Here is a 21,456-nt window from a genome sequence, read left to right as displayed (position 1 = left end):
GAAATTGTTATATTTTTGACTAAGCAAAAATCTGATCTTGTTAATTTTTTTCATAATGACTTTGGTTTTCAAAACTTATTCAGATAATTTTGAAAAAATGATTTAAACATGTTGCTTTAAAGAGAAAATGTAACATATTTATGTTAAAAGATAAGATTGAACGTTTTACTTAAAAAGTTAACATATGGAAGAATAGGGTGGAAAATGCTTTATTGCAGCTATAAATGATTTTAAAATTGAAAATAACCTTCCCAAAGATTTAGTTATAAGAATTATAATTGATCATTTGAAGTGCCAAGAGACACAGTTTCAGGAATACTTTCCTTCAAATTTTAATGCTAAAAAACTAAGTAGGATTAAGAAACTATATCAAGGGCAGCTAGCTGGTACAGTGGATAGAGCACCAGCCCTGACGTCAGCTGAGTTCAAATCTGATCTCAGACATTTAACACTGCCTAGCTATGTGACCCTGGGCAAGTCACTTAACCCTAATTGCCTTGCAAAAAAAAAAAAAAAAAAACTATACTCAGTTGAAATAAAAAACACTGGTCATCTGCCATTACAAATTCAAGAAGAATTTGCCAAGTTTTGTTTTTTGTTTTTTCCTTGTTACAAAACAGTTTTATTAGATAGAGCTAGTGGGAATGGGGCATTGCTGGAAGGACTAGGGAATACAGAAAAAAAAAAAAAAAAAAAAAAAAAGAAGGCAATAGAATTTTGGATTCCTGGATAAGTGAGAGTAAAGTGCTTAGGCGATCTCAAATAGCACAGAAATATCCCAAAAGCTAATTTTGTGTAGAGAAGAAAGGACATATAGGAATAATAGAGAAGGGGTATGGTATTAGGCTATAGAAACTCCCCTAACACTTTAAGAAAGTGGCCAGTCACAGAAATTTGCCAAATTATTAAGTGATACAGATTTAAAAATTGAGTCTCCTAAAAGACTGTTAAATCAGATTAGCACAGAATTTCCAACAATTTCTGAAATGATACCATACATACTTCTGCCATTTTGTACTATGTATGTATGTGTATGATGGCAAAGGCCTATGTCTGTGTCAGATTATAAGATCAAAATATCAATCAACCCTGAAAAAAATTGAAGATGCTGTGTCCTGCAATATCAAATATACTCCCAATAATTAAGTAAAAATAAACAAGCACATGCATCTTATTAGCATGTCTTTTCTCTTTAACAAGTGGTAAAATTACATGTATACCAAAGAATTGTTACATATTTCTTTATAATTATCAGTAAAATTTGATTTGCATACCTATCTTATATACCTATAAATCCTGAGTAGAGTAAAATTTCTTACATGAAAAGGAGTTGCAAATGGAAAAAAGTTTAAGAAACTCTGCTATATATAACTTGCTTTGTATATATTTGTTTGCATGTTGTTTCCCCATTAGATAACAATCTCTTTGAGCCTAGGAACTGTCTTTTTATTCATTTTATTCCAGGTTCTTAGCATTGTGCCTAGCACATAGGAGTCAGTTAATGTTTATTAATTTTGTTTTAAATTCATGTTCCCCTTAGGTAATAAAAATATACACATCACTGGGAATTGATTAACTTTGAGTTGGTATTGCCAGGTGGCAGCAGTGGATAAAGCACTGAGCTAGGAATCAAGAAATTAAAATTTGATCTCACACACTTACCATCTGTGAGGCCCTAGTAAGTCATTTAATCCTGCCTCCTCTAAGGTTCCTCATCTGTAAAATGAGCTGGAGAAGGATTTGCCAACCGCTCCAGCATCTCTGCCAAGAAAATCCCAAATGGAGTCACGGAGAGTCTAACATGACAGAACAACAAAACAGTACCAGGAACCTGAGGTGGCTTTTCTGGAGAAATTCCCGGGTACTACATATGGCGCATCAAAACATCTAGTAGGACTAAAAGGACATGTGGTGAACTCCATGTGGAAGTCTTTTTTATATAGTCAAGAATCCCAAAAGATGTGAAAGCTTGAATGGGTTGCAATCTCTTATCTTTGAAGCAAGCAAGCACATCCACAAAAATACCGACATTTAAGTGTGCAAATGGAATTGCCCATAGTTTTCCTTTCCTCAAAGACATAGTAAATTAGTCATATATATAATTAAAAAAAAATTTTTTTTTTCAAAACAGTTCCTAACCTGATCTGAGCTGAAGCTCCTCTCTCCCGACTACTCCCCAGTTCAGTTTTTCAAATTCCTCTCCTACAACGGCTCCCCCAAGACGGATTGGTTGCCCTGGTTCCCTTAAAAATCGCCCATCCAGCCAATAGTCTGCCAGAAAGGGCTGTTTCCGGCCTTTCAACAAGTGTGTAACAGGAGGGGCGGGACTACGGAAACCGGTGCGAAGCCTAGTTCTTTCGGTGCTATCAAGATAGAACCAAGTGTAGCTCTTGACATAGAGAGAAAAGTCTTTGAGTGGCTGGGGAAAACTAGAACTTGGTCAGGCAAAACAAAAATATCTTTGGGAAAGGAATCCATGTAGCTGGCACAGAAACTGCAAAAGCCGCCTCATTTGGGGAATTGTAGTCCGGCAGTTTGTCCCCGGCGCAGGCGCACTTTCCCCTGAGGATGCGCGCGCAGCCTGACGCCATAATTTGTTCTTAAGCTTCGAACCCAGCTCTTTATCATATGTCAGTCCAAACTCCGGACCCAGTTCCAGGTATTTAATGGGCCCCTTGCTAGCCGCCGCCCATTCTGCTTAGGGAATGCAGGTCCGGGAGGGGCCGGAGGTGGGCGGATTAGTCTCAGGCCAGGAGGATGCGGGGGGCGGGGCGGGCAGAACAGCTTCCTGAGGTCCGAGTGCTTGGACTAGTGAGTGACGGACTGGGCCCTTCGTGGCTCCTTTTACACTGATGTTTTGACTGAAGTGTCACGTGTCTGCGGTGCGAAGTGGTGGGACTGAAGCTTCTAGAGTTCGAGACCTAGATTGCTTCCGCCTTTTATCAATCTGTCTGCAAACAGTAGATACCAATTTGCTGCCACGTATAGTGAATGAATGAATATTAAGACTACCTTGTTCAGAGCGCTTGGCTAAAGACTTGGAGAAATATGTGAAAGCGAATACCTGCCCTCAAGGAGCTTACCCTCCAAATGAAGTTTGCTAAGGGACTTGTTAAATCTTTATGGTTGTACCCGATTCTTCATAATACCCATGTGGAGTTTTCTTGTCAGAGATACAGGAGTGGTTCTCCATTTCCTTCTCGGCTCATTTTACAGATGAGGAAACTGAGGCAAACAGGATCAGGTGCCTTGCTCAGGATTATACAGCCTGAGGCCAGATTTGAACTCAGGAGAAGGGAAATAGAGATCCAGGAAGATAATTAGGTTCTGTTTTTGTTTTATTTTTTTAAATTAGGCAACTTAGAAAGAACCTGGAGGTGGGGAGATACTGAGCATTAAATAAAGAAGATTATTCTGGGAATGATCTGCTGAAGAAATGAGAGAAAGGGGGAGGCATGTGTATGAAGAAGAGCTTGGCTTGTATTGCATCCCCATCCTAAACAACCATTTAAGGGCCTACCTTATAGAAAGTACTAGTTGGGGTGGCAGAAACCCAGTTCCTTCCCTCAAGGAGTTTAAACTATATTGAGGGAATATAATGGGTGCAGAAGTAAATAAAAATAAGACGAGGAGGGGAAGAACATTAACTTTAAAAAAGGGATCAATAAGGGTATTCCATAGGAGGTGACCTATGAGGTGAGCTAGGGAAACTGAGGGGAAAAGGGAGTGCCTTCTAGGAATGGGAGATAGCTTCTGAAAAGGCATGGGGACAGGGCATGGAATTCAAAATTCAAGGAAGAATATAAGAAAGGTAGTAATGTATAGTAAGCCAGGCAAACTGGTGCCATTTTGTGAGGAGATTTCAATGTAAGTCATTTGCAGTGTATCATAGCAATGGTAGCCACTGAAGAATGTAAACGCCTAAAGGGTATAGACTGTTTTTTGTTCTAGGGTTTTTTTTTTTTTAGCCTGTATCTCTAGGATCTAGCTCTGTGCTTTGCGTATAGTAGAATTGTAGAATTGAGTTCTAGTTTTGTTTAATAAATAAAATTCATCATATGTCCATTTGTAATGCTGACTCTTTCTTCCATACATTGTAATATGTAGAAACTAGAGTCTCTTCTCTGATCCCATCTTCTCTCTGCTCACAGCAATTCTGTATTGAGTTAATAGGTATCAAGCCTGGAGCAACCGAGAAAGGGTCCTGGATTGAGGAGACAAATATCTCAGCCCTAGAGTGAAGGTCCCAGATTAAAGTGATCTTGCCTCTACTCCCCCAGGTGCTGGACAGCAGGAAATCATCCCAGAAGGAGACATAACTGGCCTGAACCCTTTGGTCAGAGTTTGAAGAAAGAGCGAGTCCTAGAAGACTCATATTGAATCCGTTTCTGTTATCTTGCCTGAGTATATAGGATTGAAGTGGCATCAGATTATCCAGAAACGAGTGAGCACTGTAACCGTAGAAAATCTGACCCAAATGTTTCAGGAGAGGTGAGAATTATAGAATGGGGAGATGATGTGATTTCCTAATAAGAAGGTTGTGCCTTGAATCATTTAATGGGACCTTTTCCTTTAAAGTTAAGGATTAATTCTGAGAGTATATGTATGTATATGTATGATGGCAAAGGCCTATGTCTGTGTCAGTATCTGAGCAGAGATCCAAATCCACATATCTGGATACTGGTTTAAAGTTGTGCATCTATACTGGTGGCAGGGCAGAGGTCTAGGCCTATATGTATTACCTCTTTCTAACATAAAATTGATGTAAAAAATGTTTAAGTGGTATCACACCAAACTCTTCTGTGAGGAGCTCCAATTTGATCATAATTTGGAAACCACAAGAAAAGAAGAGCTTCGTTGTTTTTTTTTTTTCCTCTTCCACAGCTCAGCCTCCTTGGGAATCAACATTCCCTGAGCAGATCACTGAATAGAAAGTAATGTACTCTGGCTGCATAACAATGAGATCCCAGGTGAGTTGGGTTTTATTCTTAGAATCCAGAACTGGTATCATAAGGCAAAAATGTTTTATTTCATCATGAAAGTAGTATCTGGGAATTGAGACTCATCTGTTTTGACCCCAGGAGACACATGAGTGGTCATAGCTTAATAACACCATTTCATAGAATTCCTTTCTTCTTATAATATTCACAAACTCATTCAGCAGCATGTCAGTTCTACTGTGCATTAGTATGTTCTGTAAACATGTCCTAGCCAATAACCCAAACAAAAGAAATGGAAAATAATCCTTGTCTTGAAAAACTATTGTAGTCTCACTGGGAGAAAAGACATATACATAAAATTATTTTAATTATTACTTTTTAACACAATAAAAAACTTTATATATAATACAAATGTATGCACCAGAATTGAGAAGAATAAGCCAGAAAATAAATATCAGAAATTCAGAGGGAGGAAAGACTGGTGAGATTTAAATGATCATAGAGGATAACAAAGAATATTCTTGGTAGAGAGAATATCGTATGCAAAGGCTTAGTCCTGGAATAACTCTGTACTTTGTAGAAACTAGTACTGGAAGTTTAGCTTAGTTGGATTGGAGGGTTTATTTTACTGTTTTTTAAATTTTGTTTTATGTCTTTGTATCACAGTCATTTCCTCTCCTACCTTCCAGACTGAATTCACTTTTGTGGCAAAGGAAAAACATTTGAAACATAATCCTTGTAACAATGTGTACAATATTCTTTTCTACTAGTTTACTACTTCTTTATTGTGAGGGAAGAAGTATTTTTCTTTCCCTTTTCCATAGGACTCTCACTGATTTTTCCATTACTCTTGATTTCATCTTCCTTTTAGTGATCTGCATATAGTCATATACTTTGCTTTCTTAATTATGCTTATTTTGCTCAGAATTATTTCATATAAATCTTTTCATATTTTTCTAAATTCCTCATATTTATTTCTTACTAAACAGTAAAATTCCATTACATTCTTATAGCATAGGTTTTGTTTGTTTGGGTTGGTTTTTTATTCCCCAACACTAATTTCATTTCCAGTCTTGATCTATTCAATACTTTTTCACAAAATCTGGGTATGCCTCTGCTCTTAGTTCCTGACTCTGCTTCTACCACTCAATTTTAGCGTCCTTAATTGTTCACATCTCTCTAATAACCCAGCTTATTTCAGACTAGTGTATTCTTCTCTATATTCTTTCATAAGGCCTTTTCTTAGATCCAGAGAGCCTTTGTTTTTCTGTCATCTATTAGTCCCCTGCCCTACTCCTTTTAAAAAAGTCCTCATGGATTGTCTGAGCTCCAATTTTCAGGTGATTTTAGTTAATTTTTTGGCACATCTACCAGAGATAAGTTGTATAGTGAGTTTTTTTTTAATTGCTGAGGCAATTGGGATTAAGTGACTTGCCCAGGATCACACAGCTAGAAAATATTAAATGTCTGAGGCTGGATTTGAACTCAGGTCCTCCTGACTTAAGGGTTGGTGCTCTCTCCACTGCACCACCTAGCTGCCCTTATAGTGAGTTTTTATAAAATTAATTATTCCTTAACCAAATTTCTTGGCAAGTTATGCCAAGGATAAAGTGCATATAGCCTATAGCATAACATTAGAAGAAATGTTTGATAACTTGGTTGTTTTTTTATATATATATACCCATTTATTTGTGGATGTATCAAGCAGGAGCCTAGCTCCTTTTCTCTCTTGTAGTAACCTTCAAACTATATTACTAAATTGTGATTCCCCAGTATTATATAATCTATACTAGGGGCTATCTTCCTAATTCATTTCCTTCAGATTATACAGTTTTTCTGTGAAGCTAACATCAGGATCAGGTGGCACAGAAAAAAAATTAATTGGCCATCATAAATATTCCTTTAGAAGGTGGCATCTCCATTAAAAAGCCCGATCACATCTAGATGAGGCAGTTGATGGAAAAACCAGTCTCTAGTGTAGAGATTTTCTGAGAGATTTTGGTTTGCTAGCGCTGCCTGATCTAGACAAAAAACTTCCTATAATGTGGCAAGCAATTTGAAGCAAGGGAAGGTAGATCTTCACAAATCCCCTCACTGATTTAAAAGCATCACACACCCTTCTCATACCAGGGGAAAAAAAGGGTGGAGGGAGCATGGAAAAAAACCAAAAAAAAAGATTTTGGATTCTAATCATAATAATTAGCATTTATATAGATCTTTTATATTGGGTTTTTTTTTTTTTTTCCTGAGAGCTTTATGGATATTGTCTCATTTAATCCTCACAAACCTGTGAGGTAGATAGTATTATTAACCTTATTTTACAGATGAGGAAACTAAAAGTGAAAGATGTTAAGCAATTTGTCCGATGACATGGCCAATAAATGACTGAGACAGGATTCAAACTCAGATCTTTCCATCTCCAAGTCCAGCACTTTATTTACTTTCTGAAGTCCCAAAGCTTACCCTGAACTTGACACCTCTAGTCCATGACCTGCTCTTGTATCCCATGCTTGCATGCTAAATGTGAACTATGTATCACTTCTAGTGCCCCTGTCTATCTGGAATAAGGCACTGCTAAAGTATGCAGCCCTATCTCTATTTACCCATATCTAAGCCTAAATTTCTCAGCCTAAAGCTACCATCAGTTAGCAGGGCACAGAGAGGGAGTTCCTTAACTTGAGGAATCTGGTCCCAGAAGGCCTTTACTCCTTATGTTCAGGGATTCCCTAGGATTCCTTACCCATTTGAATCCCTATTGAGAACAACTAAGATTTTATACTGTTTCTCATATCTTCCATTCCTATCCATACCAGTTGGGGTACTTTATATCTCAGTTCTTTCCTTACTCCTTACTCCCTTATAACCTAGTATTCAGGTCCACCTAGCCCATGGCTTCTTCATTACCTACCTTCCTCCCATTCATACTCTTAGCAGGGGCTAAAACTATGGAATTCTGTACTTTTCCCCATAGGGGAGGAAATAGTTCTTCCAATTCAATTACAGGAAGAACCCAGCTCTATTATAAAGCCTGGGCCTAACTAGAGACTACCCTGCTGTAGCTTGCACCTTCATCACTCTTAGTAGATCAGGTACTTTCTTCCTTCCTAATCCCTGAACAGAAAAAGGAATTTTGTTTTAAAAATTATAATACAGTAAAGAAATTCTCTTAACATAAAATATCTAAGGGATAAAAATTCTTTTGGAATTGTAAGCTGAAGTATTAACAAATGGTAGAATCACAAAAGGATAATTAAGTTGGATAGCAAATATATTCAAACATCATGATGTAATAGACTTAGAATTGCATAAGCAATATAATTCAAGTTGAGTAAAAAAAAAAAATCAATCTGATTAAAAAAAATAAAATTGGAGAACCAGCCTATGTCAGTGTAACTGAAAAAGCAAGTGATAGGCCTGACAGCGTAACAGATTGGGAAAGTAGTAGTGTATGCATTAGACTAATTGTGATTTTAAAAGACACTGAATTTTTAAAAAGCCTGCTGGATATCTGACTATTTTCATTTGCAGATGACAGATAATACTTACAGTGTTTATTATACACTGGAATATACAGTGGAATTATAAACATTTCCACATATTAAGAGTAATAGAAAAGCTCATATACAAAAAAAAAAATGTTTGTAAGCAAACATTTTTATATTGTTTACATTAAATTTAACATAGTAGTACCAACACTACTCTGCTTGGTTTTTGTTTTTTTTTTTTTCCAACCTTCTAATCTCTTTTTTCTTTGTATTTTGAAAATATTTCATTAACACTTTATTTTTTGTCAATTTTTTTTGCATCACTGAGATGTAGTGAATAGAAAGCTAGCCTTGGAGCTAAAAAGACTGGGGTTCTTCTGACATTTATAGTCTGTTCAGTCTAGCAAGTCACTTAAGTTATCTTGGTGTAGAAATTCATCCCTAAGAGCTCTCTAACCCATGAAATCACAAGTCAAATTCTTGCCCTTTTTGAGTCTCTATCACCAACTGCTACCATATTCTCAAACTCTTTTCATACACCCTCAAATTCCATAACAAAAAGCTTCCCTGATAACAAATCATTATAGTCAAGCAAAACAAATTCTGAGTTTGGTTACGTCTGAAAAATTGTTTCATTTTGCAATTACAGTCTACCATCTCTTTGCTAAGAGGTAGACTACATGCCTCATCATCAGTGTTCTGCAGTGATCAACTTACTGCATTGATAAGAGTTCATAAATCTTTAAACTGTTTTCCTTTACAATATTGTCATTGTATTTCTTCTTCGGTATTTCTTTTTTTATCATTTTTATTGTATAGTTCTATTACATTCATCGGCAGTAATTTATTGAGCTATTTCACAGTTGATAAATACTTTTCAAGTTCTTTGCTACAACCAAAAAAAAAAATGCTGTCATAAATATTTTGTGTATATAGGTATATGTACATATATACATATACATAAATATGTATATATATTAAATGTATCCTTTCCCTTGGTCTTTGATTGCTTTGGCTGGGAGAGATATTATTTGATCAAAGGGTATGCACAATTTAGTGATTTTTTTTTTTAATGTAGTTCAAATTGCTTTCCAGAATTGTTAGACCAATTCATAGCCAATATTGTTTTACATGTTCAATTGTGCCATATGTGTATTTTACTTTCAGGGCAGAAATAATGTTTACTCTTTAAGAATACTGACTGTCTCATTTTTCTATTGTATCTCCTACATGATCAAGATCACTAATAAGTACATAGTAAGGATTATGACAATTTACTTAATTTGGAGGATCATAGGTTATAGATGGAAAAGACCTTAGAGGTCATCAAAATTTCTCTCATTTTTTTAAAGGAGAAAACAAATCTAGAGAGATTTAGTAACTTGCCTAGGGTCACTAAGTATTAGAACTAGGACAAGAACCTATTTTAACCACTCTATGATACCTGATTCTGTATTCAAATCCTTGAACATTATCAAGACAGGTAATCTTGTCCCCCAATTTGCCCTCAAAGCCATGTCAATGAATTATATTGAATAAGAATTTTTTGACATTTCAGGAATCATTGACATTCAAGGATGTGGCTGTGTACTTTACCCAGGAGGAGTGGGGGCAACTAGACCCTGGTCAGAAATATCTATACAGAGATGTAATGCTAGAGAATTATAGGAATCTGGTCTCATTAGGTAAGTATAGTTTTCTCATGATTTAGAATCAGTTTGTCCATTAAAGTATCTTTCTTTCAAAGGATGTGGAGTTGCTGAAATGTTTATCCATGAAGAAACTTGGGGTTCGATGATCAGATTCCTAATCTCTTTCTGGCAGAGAAATAAGATGTTCCTGATTTTCAGGTGAAAGGTCTATACTTCATAGCATAATAAATAGGTACTTTCTTTGTGATGTATTTATTACTGCATTTTTCATCTTTCAGAAGTTCAGAGGCACAAGGGCATGGAACTTTGAGGGATAGTTCTTAGTTCTCAGGAAAAACCACCTAAGTCATTTCTTTCCATTTGAGCAGGGTATCATATTTCCAAGCCAGATGTGATTTCCCATTTGGAACAAGGAGAAGAGCCTTGGATGGTAGGGAGAGAACTCTTAAGAGGTAATTCTCCAGGTGAGTGAGAAAACCAAGCAGATGAACATTATCTAAGTAGCAATTGTGAGAAAACAAGCTTCATTCTGCATTTAGATAAAATGTATTAGAAAATGCTTTATTATCTTGAATATCTGTTGCAGGTAAAGGGATTGATCAACAGGTTTCCCTACTAATTTGATGGGCAACCTTTTTTTTTTTTTTCATCATAAAGTGTTTTTATGAATAGGGAAGTATATGTTATATCTTGTTTTCTTTTTATAACTTTCTTGGGTACATCCCCAGTAACCTGATCATAAGAAATCTTAAATGCCCAGTAAAGGAATTGATATGTTATCCTAGAGGCAAAGGGAGCCACCAGAATTTTTTGACCAAAGTAATGACATGATCAGACCTATGGTTTGGAAATAACAATTTAACCACAGGTCAGTGATTGATTGGAGAGGAGAGAGATTAGGGATGGGAAGACAAATTAGGAGACTGTTGCAATACTCCAGATAATAGATAAGAACTTTCTCTGAGTCTACTTCCAGGCCATATTTATAGCAATTATGAAACAAATGACGAAATTTCATAACAACAAAAGGAGTTATTTTCAGTTATGCTTTTGTAATATTTATTTAGCAAAAAGGGAGTATTAATTTTGTGGATACAACTTTTAAAAAGACCTGATTAGCTGGCCTTTGGGGAACGAAGTATACTTCTTTCCCTAATTTTATTACTCAACACTAATCCATTATTGCAATACAAGGGGAACCTTCAAGGCTATCAGCTGTCTTTAATCAAGAGATATTTTATAGTACTTCTGATGCTAAGATTCTCCTTCAAGCACCCTATACTTGTAAAAAAGACTGTGGTCATTTAGCATGAATTCTCTCAAATATCATTCTTGATTTTATTTCAGCATTACATAGACTTGATTATTGCTGTTATTGGTTCCAAAGGCTTATAAACACTGTTGCCTTTTTTATTTTATGTCATAGTTGTTTCCCCTAATTCTCCTCTCCTCTCTCCTAATCTCTACAAGTTTATCACCACTTCCCACACATCCACTGAACCTTTTCTTTCTTTTTATTAAAACTTTTTATTTTTCAAAACATATGCATGGATAATTTTTCAACCTTAACCTTTGCAAAACTTTGTGTTCCAATCCCCCTCCTCCATTCCTTCCCCTAGATGGCAAGTAGTCCATTATATATATGAAACATGGTAGAAATATATGTTAAATTCATATGTTTTAACATATTTAACATGTATTAGACTACCAGCCATCTTGGAGAAGGGGTGGGGGAAAGGAGGAGATAATTTGGAATAGAAAGCTTTGCAAGGGTCAATGTTGAAAAATTACCCATGCATACGTTTTGTAAGTAAAAATATTTTAATTTAATTTAATAAAAAATACAAAAGGAATATATGGTAAATCCAATATATGCAGATATATTTATACAATTATCTTGCTGCACAAGAAAAATCAAATCAAATCAGAAAAAATGAGAAAGAAAATAAAATGCAATCAAATAACAATAAAAAGAGTGAAAATGCTATATTGTGAACCACACTCAGTTCTCACGTCCTCTCAGTGTAGATGGCTCTCATGATCACTAAACAACTGGAACTGTGAACCCTTTCTTAGAAAAAAAAAAAACATTTCAGTAAAGCTAACCAATAGAGACCAAGTCTGACAAGGTTTACTGCATTCCATATTCATGTTCTGACTTTTCTACAAAATATATATTTTACACACAAACACACACACACATATATTTGTAGTCATTGTCTCTATTATTCTTTTGGTTCTGCTTTCTTTATGACATCACTTCATGTAGTTTTGCCATGCTTCTCTGAATTCCTTATTAGGCAGTTCTTATAGTACATTCTGTTACATTAATATGCATGGTTTCCTCAGTCATTTTTCAATTTTATGGGCAACTACTTTGCCTCTAATTTTATTGCAATCACAAAGAATGCATGTGAGTATATTGTATAGGTTATATTTTGTTTTCTGTCTTTGGTTTTCTTGGCTATATGCTCAGTAATGAGGTTGCTAAGTCACAGGTTAAGAACAGACATAATTCCAAATTATTTTCCAGAATGGTTGAATTATTTCATAATTCCATGAGCAACTCAACAGTATTTTTGTCCAGACTGGATGCAGGGCCCTATACCTTTCAAGACAAAGGCAAGGGGAAAGGGACCTGTATGTGCCAAAATGTTTTGTGGCAGCCCTGTTTGTAGTGGCTAGAAACTGGAAATTGAATGAATGCCCATCAATTGGAGAATGGCTGGGTAAATTGTGTTATATGAATGTTATGGAATATTATTGTTCTGTAAGAAATGACCAGCAGAATGAATACAGAGAGGCTTGGAGAGACTTACATGAAGTGATGCTAAGTGAAATGAGCAGAACCAGGAGATCATTATACACTTCAACAACGATACTGTATGAAGATGTATTCTGATGGAATTGGATTTCTTTGACAAAGAGACCTAACTCAGTTTCATTTGATAAATGATGGACAGACAGAAGCAGCTATATCCAAAGAAAGAACACTGGGAAATGAATGTGAACTATTTGCATTTTTGTTTTTCTTCCCGGGTTATTTTTACCTTCTGAATCCAATTCGCCCTGTGCAACAAGAGAACTGTTCGGTTCTGCAAACATATATTGTATCTAGGATATACTGCAACATATTTAACATATATAGGACTGCTTGTCACCTAGGGGAGGGGGTGGAGGGAGGGAGGAGAAAAATCGGAACAGAAGTGAGTGCAAGGGATGATGTTGTAAAAAAATTACCCTGGCATGGATTCTGTCAATAAAAAGTTATTAATAAAAAAAAAAAAAGACAAAGGCCAGGATTTATTTGTTTGTATTCCACTTTTAATATCCACCCTCTTTATACTTCAGCTATAGCATCCATGAATACAACACCAACTACTCTAGAGCTCATGTTGCAGTAGTGATTGGTTAGTCTCTAAGAACTCCCCAATCTATAACTATTAAATCCATATTAGTCCTCTATCTAGCTATAATCTCTAGTCTAGTAGGAAGAATGAGCTTCTTAACTTCTGATGCTCAGCAGCCAAAAAAACAAATAAAATAAGAAGTTTTATTAGTACTGAATAATAAAATATATATAAAAGACAATAAAATGTAGAAGCTGACTATACACAGGATATCTAGCTGACTATACACAGGATATCTATATGTGGGAGATAGATAATGAAATAAACAAGCTAATTGCAGAAGAGGAGCTAGTTTTCAAAAGAGGATATGCAAATCAGCTGTTGCTTAAAAAAAAAAAAAGGCAGAATATAGAAGAACAAATATCTTATTCATTCCAGACAGATATTCAGCTATGATTTTCTGATCAAGTATGTATGTATGGAAGTATGTATGGAAGCCAATAAATCTATTAGTGGTTTCAGGTTGATCAGAATGTAAGATCTATGTGAGAGAGGAAGGAAAAGGGAGAAAGGGAGGAAATAAGCATTTATACAGTATCTGCTTTGTGCCAGGCACTGTGCTAAACACTTTATAAATATTATCTCATTTGATCCCATAATTCTGGAAGTAGGTGCTATTATTGTCTCTATTTTACAGTTGAAACTGAGCCAAATAGAAGGTAAATGACTTAATCAGAGTCACATAGCTAGTATATATCTGAATCCAAATTTGAACTCAGATCTTCCTGACTTCAGGTCCAGCATTGTATCCTACATGACATCAAGGTATGGGATTCATATAAAATCAGTTCATATAAACCTAAATCTTATAGATTAGAACCTAATTGTGGTAGACTTTAAGCAACCAGAAAAAGTAGTTTATATTTTATCCTAGAGGCAATAGAGAGCCACTAGAATTTTATTATCAAAGGAGTGTCATCGTCTGATCTGTGCTTTGGAAATATAAATTTGGCAGCTGAAGGGATGATAGGTTGAAGAGAAGAGACACCAAAGATGGGAAAACAAATTAGAAGACTATTGGAGTACTTTAGGCAAGAGGGAGAGACACCAAAGATGGGAAAACAAATTAGAAGACTGTTGGAGTACTTTAGGCGAAGAGGGAGAGACACCAAAGATGGGAAAACAAATTAGAAGACTGTTGGAGTACTTTAGGCAAGAGGTATATATATATATATATATTATATATATATATATATATATATATATATATATATATATATATATATATATATATATATATATATATATATATATATATATGGAATGTCTTTAAATGTGCACAGACAAGACAGACAGATGGGTACTCCTGCAGGTGGAGTGAGACAAAATTTTCTCTTGGCACTGTAAGTCTCAGTAGAGGTTTTTCAATGTGTCAGTCATTCTGCTTTCCCTTAGACGAGTTTGGGGGGTTTTTTATGTGTGTTTTGTTTTGGGGAAGAAGGGGCAGGAGCATAGAGAGAAAGCACAATACTATATAATAAATGTGGTTTTTTTTGGATGCAGCTTTCTTTACATAAACTTGAATTTATATAATACAAATTTATTCTGGATAAAAACTAACTGTATATAGATCTGGCATGCATTTGTGTAGAAGCTAATAATAATCAAGTCTATGGAAACTAATGAGGTCACCAAGAAAGAAAATGTGGAGAGAGAGAGAAAAGGGCTCATGGTAGCCCCATCCAAGGATACTGAGACACAGTAATTAGATAGAAGAACCAGGCAAGGTTGTGTGAGATAAAACACAAGAAGATGGTCAGATATACCTGGGAAGTCAAAAAGGATAAAGATTGAAAATGACATCATATACTATCATTTAACATGGTAAATCAAAGATCTTTGGACTTTTGGAAAGAGCAGTTTCAGAGCAGTGCAGAGTTTGGAAGCTGGTTTGCAAATGGTTAAGTTAAGAGAGAAGCAGCAACAGGTATAAACAACTTTTTTTGATGGTGTGTGTATATAGATTAAACACTCAAGGTTTGGGATACTAAAAGCTAGAGATACCAGTAGTGGATTCATATAAAGAACTATGAACTATGGAAAGGCATTGAGGGATTCCAAGGCATGATGAGAAGTCTAGAAAAAGGTTTGGAAATAGCAGCTAGAATTTTTTATATGAGGAACAGCAGGTAAGGCAGTTTGGAATAGAATACAAAAAGGGGAGTAATGTGTTATCAATCTGGGGATGTGAGCTGGAATCTAATTATAAAAGGCTTTTAATGCCAAAGAGATTTATATTTTTTCTAGAGGCAATAGAAAACCATTAAAGATTCTTGAGCAAAAGAGTATAATGTTTACACCTGTGCAAGAGAAAATCACTTGGGCATCTTTATGGAAGAAATTTTTTTGGAGAAAATTCTGAAGGAGCCTATTAGGGTATTCTGGGTGAGAGGTGATGAGAACAGCAAGTAGCTTGGTTATGATACAAGTGAAGAGAAAGCAGTGGATGGGAGATAATAGAGATAGAATTGATCAAGTTAGATGTCTAATTGCATCTGAGATATTGAAGAAGAATTAGGAATGAGATTGCAAACCTTACTAACTAGAAGAAAGGTAGTGTCCTTGATGGAAAGAAGTTAGGTAGATAAAAGAGGAAAGAATCAGTTTTAAAGAAAACATAAGTTCTCATTTATGTCAATTTTTAGATGAAATTCATGACTAAAGCTCTGAGAGAGTTAAAGACTAGATAGTTATGGACATGTATACATATATTGTATTTAACATATACTTTAAAATGTATTGGTCTACCTGTCATCTGGGGGAGGGGGTGGGAGGAAGGAGGGGAAAATTTGGAACAAAAGGTTTTGCAACTGTCAATGCTGAAAAATTACCCTGCATATATCTTGTAAATAAAAAGCTATAATTAAAAAAAAAAAAAAAAAAGACTAGGTAGTTGTTTTGGGAATCATGGACATGAAAATTGACTCTATGGGAGTTGATGAAAAAGTGGGGAAAAAGGCCAAGAACCCTGGACTCCACACACAAATACAAGCAAAATGTGGATAATTAGTCTTCAGAGAGAGAGAAAAGGAAGAAATGAGGGAGGAGAAAAGAGAAAATCTGAAAAAAGTAGCTAATGTTTATATACTAATATAAAGCACTTTATATTTTTTTGGTACTTTAAAGTTTTCAAAGTACTTTACAACCTTAAAATTCTGTCCTTGAGACTTCACTAAAAAACCAAGTTGTAACCTGTTTTCTCCCAGTACTAGTAAAATATTTTGTATATTTTCCTGTAGTTCTGGCATCTGACTGATATATTAATGTGTACCCAAGTTCCCGTCCTTCATGAACTTTTAAAAAACTACTTTCATGTTAAATTTTCCCTTCTTTGACATCTTAGACATTTAAAGTATGTTTTTGGTGCGTTTTTTTTTTTTTCTTTTAAGTATCTATAGAATACAGCTCTTACTCTCCACCACTACCACAATTTTTAGGTGATTAATCATTACTTATTTCAATATAAAATTCCTCTCTTTTTTTGGCAGATTCTCTCTTCCTCATTTAGTTTCATTGTCAGACTATCTAAAACACTTGGTAACTAGATGATGTAGTTTTCTAGATAGAGTACCAGGCAATGAGTTAGAAAGGCTTATCTTCCTGAGTTCAAATTTGGCCTCAGATATTAGGCAAGTCACTTAATACTGTTTGCCTGTTTTCTCATCTATAAAATGAGCTGGAGAAGCAAATCACTCCAGTATCTCTGCCAAGAAAATTGCACAATTAAAAAAATAACAGAACAACAATACCACTTAAAATGCTACATTCATCCTTTCACTACTGAGCAATAAAAACATAAAATATATATATATATATATATATATATATATATATATACATATGTGTATATATATGTAAAATAACTTCTTTTGTTTTGTTTTACTAAGGCAATTGAGGTTAAGTGATTTGCCCAGAATCACACAGCTAGGAAGTGTTAATGTTAAGTATCGGAGACTAGATTTGAACTCAGGTCGTCCTGACTTCAGAGCTGGTGCTCTATCCACTGCACCATCTAGCTGCCCCTATATAATAACATCTTATGGTCTACTGAATCATGTTTTAATTCCTCTGTTTAGTATTCATTCATAGAATTCATAGAATTAGTATAATTCTAATTATCCTTTATTTCTCTCTGTTCCCTAACAACACACTATTGCAGTTCAAAAATACTGATATTCTTTTTTTATAACAACAGTTTCCTACAACTTTTTATTGTACTTATTGTTTGGCTAGTACTTCTCCATTTTTTAGCCTCTAATATTTGGCATTCTCTAGAGTACTTAAGAATTTTACTTGGACAAAACCAACAAGATATAACCAACCCATTATCCCCTTCTTAGACCTGAGCTTAGAGTAATTTATATCCTCAAAACATAAAGTATTGAGCAGTTTTTGTGGTTAGGAATATTTTTAGTCATGTCATGCTGCTATTTTTCTCACTAACTCTCACCATTATAAAATGTTCTATAACCTTTATATAGCAAAGTTTTTATTACTTTGTAATATCACACAGCAAATCCTAGTCCTGCAAATTTATCCTCATTTATCCTCAATTTTATCCTCATTGCTGATTGTCACGATAGCCTTTAAACATTCACTTATTTCCCTTGTTAGTAGCATCCATCCATCCACCAATCATTCAACAAATATTTATTAAACATCTAGTCCCAAGTTTTGTGCTAGGCATTAGATATATAAATATAATGAATGAAATTATTCCTGTCACAAGGACTTTTCATTCCAAATCATCCCCTTCAGACTTTCTATATTGTCAATATATATACATTTTTAATGTACTTTTCAAGTAATACAAAATATTATAGTTTTATGTGTCACCAGTGATTTGGTCTCCAGCCCCTTTATATTAGTTACACATTGCCCTTGTCAACTGATCCAGAAGATGTGTATAGATGGAGCAAGAATTTCCATGACTACAAATAAGCTCTGATTTTTGTAGGAGAGTTAGGACTGAAGTAGTGTTCTTATAAACAGGAAATTGTTGCTTATGTAAGATTCTATTGGTATTCTTGTTCATGATCACTTAATATGGGATAAGATATGGAATTCCAGGAAACTAGTTGGGCCTCTATTAACAATAATTTGGACATGGGTTAGTGAGACTCTGATCCCATAATTCTGCCTCCATAATTCTGATATTTCTTTATAATCAAGTCCTCTCTGTTTAATCTATCATATTATTCTTCTTTGTTTTTCTTTCAGGTGAGATGATCAGGCATGAAACTAAGCAGGGCACTTCTGAAAAGGAATTATCCCAGGTGACAGTGGAAAGATTTCCTAAAAATGTTATCTGGTACTCAGAATTAAGAGATACCTGGAAACATGTTGACCCATTTGGAGGTCAAATGATAGTTCCTCGGGAGAAAATTATCACAGGAAAAACAGCCCCTAAGTGTAATGAAATTAGTCTGAATTCAGTCCTTGTTACAGAACAGAAAGTTTCTGTAAGGGAGAAATCCCAAGGATGTGATCTATATGGAAGAACTTTTCAATTTAGTTCACACCTAATTAGACATCAGAAAATTTGTGTATGGAAAAAACCTTATGAATGTCATGAATGTGGAAAAACTTTTAGTAAGGGTGCACTTCTAAGGCAGCATCAGAGAGTCCATACTGGAGAGAAACCCTATAAATGTAATGAATGTGGAAAAGCTTTCACACTGCGTGGGAGCCTTACTGGACATAAGAGCATTCACACTGGAGAGAAACCCTATGAATGTAATGAATGTGGGAAAGCCTTCAGATTGCATGCACATCTTACTCAACATATGAGAATTCATACTGGAGAGAAACCATATGAATGCAGTGAATGTGGGAAAGCCTTCAGATTGCATGGACATCTTACTAAACACCTCAATATTCATCCTGGAGAAAAACCCTATCAATGCAATGAATGTGGAAAAGCTTTCAGTAAAGGTGCACTCCTTAAACAACATCAGAGAGTCCATACAGCAGAAAGACCTTATAAATGTGATGATTGTGGAAAAACTTTCAGCATGAGTGCCCTCCTTAAGCAACATCAAGGAGTCCATACTGGGGAGAAACCCTATGAATGTAGTGAATGTGGGAAAGCCTTCAGACTTCGTGGAAGCCTTACTCAACATAAAAGCATTCATACTGGAGAGAAACCCTATGAATGTAATGAATGTGGGAAAGCTTTCAGTACAGGTGCAATCCTTAAGCAACATCAGAGAATCCATACTGGAGAGAAGCCCTACAAATGTGATGAATGTGGGAAAGCCTTCAGTCGAAGTTCAAGTCTCACAGAACACAAGAGAATCCATACTGGAGAAAAACCCTATGAATGTAATGAATGTGGGAAAGCCTTCAGACTGCATGGACACCTTACTAAACACCAGAGCATTCATCCTGGGGAGAAACCTTATGAATGTAATGAATGTGGGAAAGCCTTCAGACTTTGTGGAAAACTTACTCAACATAAGAGAATTCATACTGGAGAAAAACCATATAAATGTACTGATTGTGGCAAAGCATTTGGGGATGGTGCACTTCTTATGAGACATCAGAGAGTCCATACTGGAGAGAAACCCTATAAATGTAATGAATGTGGAAAAGCCTTTAGTCGGCGGGCAAACCTTACCCAACATAAAAGAGTCCATACTGGAGAAAAACCCTATGAATGTCAAGAATGTGGGGAAACTTTCAGTCAGAGTAAACAATTAAAACGACATCAGACACTTCATACTGGAGAGAAGCCCTACAAATGTAATGAATGTGGGAAAACCTTCCGTCAGAGTAGACAGTGTACTCAACATCAGAGAATTCATACTGGAGAAAGACCCTACACATGCAGTGAGTGTGGAAAGACCTTCAGACTACATACACAACTTACTGAACACAAAAGTATTCATACTGGTGAGAAAGCTTATGAATGTAATGAATGTGGGAAAGCCTTCAGACTGCATGCAAACCTCTCTCGGCATCAAAGAATACATACAGGAGAGAAACCCTATAAATGTAATCAGTGTGGAAATGCTTTTAGGCATAGTTCAACTCTAGTCAGACATCAGCGACTTCATAGTGGAGAGTAATTCTGGGATTTTAGTGAATGGAAAACTGCTTCTGTTATATTTATTCCTTATTCAAATATTTTTGGTCATTAAGTCAAAATTTCTCACTAATTGATTTTGTCATGTCTTGGAGAAAAATGTGCTTCCTCTCCTATATTTCTTTCTGCTCTATTATCCACCTCAGTGCCTACAAGGGATTTCACATCAGTTTTCTTCAAAACATATCACTTTATAATCAATATGGCTTATGATTAATTCAGCTAACATCAGTTTCCTTATGAGTAAGATTTTATGTGGTATGGATTCTTTAAAATTACTCAGTTTTACAATTTTCACTACCTACTAAAATTTTTGCATGATTTCTGGTATTACCACACTAATAGGCATGAATAACAAATTTAGTTAGGCAGTTGATCATTGGCTTTAATTTGCTTTAAGTGAGTTAACCAATTTTTTTTTTTAGAAGGTAAATAAATGTGAGATGGGATATGTACTTGTCAAGGGTCCTAGATTTAAAATGTCAAGGAACCTTAGAAGCCATATTGTTCAGTTCCTTTTTACTAATGAGAAAACCAGCCCATGTTGTTTGATACTCCAAAGTCACGTTGGCTTTAATTTGCTTTAAGTGAGTTAACCAATTTTTTTTTTTAGAAGGTAAATAAATGTGAGATGGGCTATGTGCTTGTCAAGGGTCCTAGATTTAAAATGTCAAGGAACCTTAGAAGCCATGTTGTCCAGTTCCTTTTTACTAATGAGAAAACCAGCCCATGTTGTTTGATATTCCAAAGTCACACAGATAGTGCTAGGATTTAAACCTAGATGTCTCGGTTGAGAAGATTGAATGGAGTTAGCTTCCTCAGTCACTTTTCTCTAGGCCCTAAAACCCCTAAACACCCTAGAACACCATAGAAATAGAAAAA

At 35.4% G+C, this 21,456-nt stretch overlaps 1 protein-coding gene across 2 annotated transcripts; it reads left to right on the top strand.

The window, feature by feature from the left end:
- The first annotated feature begins 1,690 nt into the window (after positions 1–1,690).
- LOC127550605 (zinc finger protein 184-like) lies at positions 1,691–21,213 on the top strand. Of its 2 annotated transcripts, XM_051979695.1 has the most exons (6): positions 1,691–2,659; positions 4,281–4,491; positions 4,885–4,970; positions 9,984–10,110; positions 10,446–10,541; positions 18,708–21,213. In XM_051979695.1, the coding sequence occupies exons 3-6, from the start codon at positions 4,938–4,940 to the stop codon at positions 20,555–20,557; spliced, it is 2,106 nt and encodes a 701-aa protein (XP_051835655.1). In that variant the 5' UTR covers positions 1,691–2,659; positions 4,281–4,491; positions 4,885–4,937; the 3' UTR covers positions 20,558–21,213. The 2 variants fall into 2 exon arrangements, with proteins under 2 accessions (XP_051835655.1, XP_051835657.1); XM_051979697.1 differs by lacking the exons at positions 1,691–2,659; positions 4,281–4,491; positions 4,885–4,970; positions 9,984–10,110 and adding an exon at positions 10,117–10,275.
- The last annotated feature ends 243 nt before the right edge of the window (positions 21,214–21,456 follow it).

The sequence above is a fragment of the Antechinus flavipes genome, chromosome 2, assembly GCF_016432865.1.
Source record: "Antechinus flavipes isolate AdamAnt ecotype Samford, QLD, Australia chromosome 2, AdamAnt_v2, whole genome shotgun sequence".
In the NCBI taxonomy this organism is placed as follows: Eukaryota; Metazoa; Chordata; class Mammalia; order Dasyuromorphia; family Dasyuridae; genus Antechinus; species Antechinus flavipes.
Note: the sequence above shows the minus strand (reverse complement) of the source record. Positions and strands in the feature narration are given on the sequence as shown.

Bases quoted from the DNA above. Each gene is read 5' to 3' on its own strand.
- LOC127550605 (XM_051979695.1), top strand. From the start codon at position 4,938: ATGTACTCTGGCTGCATAACAATGAGATCCCAG. The intron at 10,111-10,445 runs GTAAGTATAGTT...CCATTTGAGCAG, and splicing joins TAGGAATCTGGTCTCATTAG to GGTATCATATTTCCAAGCCA. The intron at 10,542-18,707 runs GTGAGTGAGAAA...TTTTTCTTTCAG, and splicing joins CTTAAGAGGTAATTCTCCAG to GTGAGATGATCAGGCATGAA.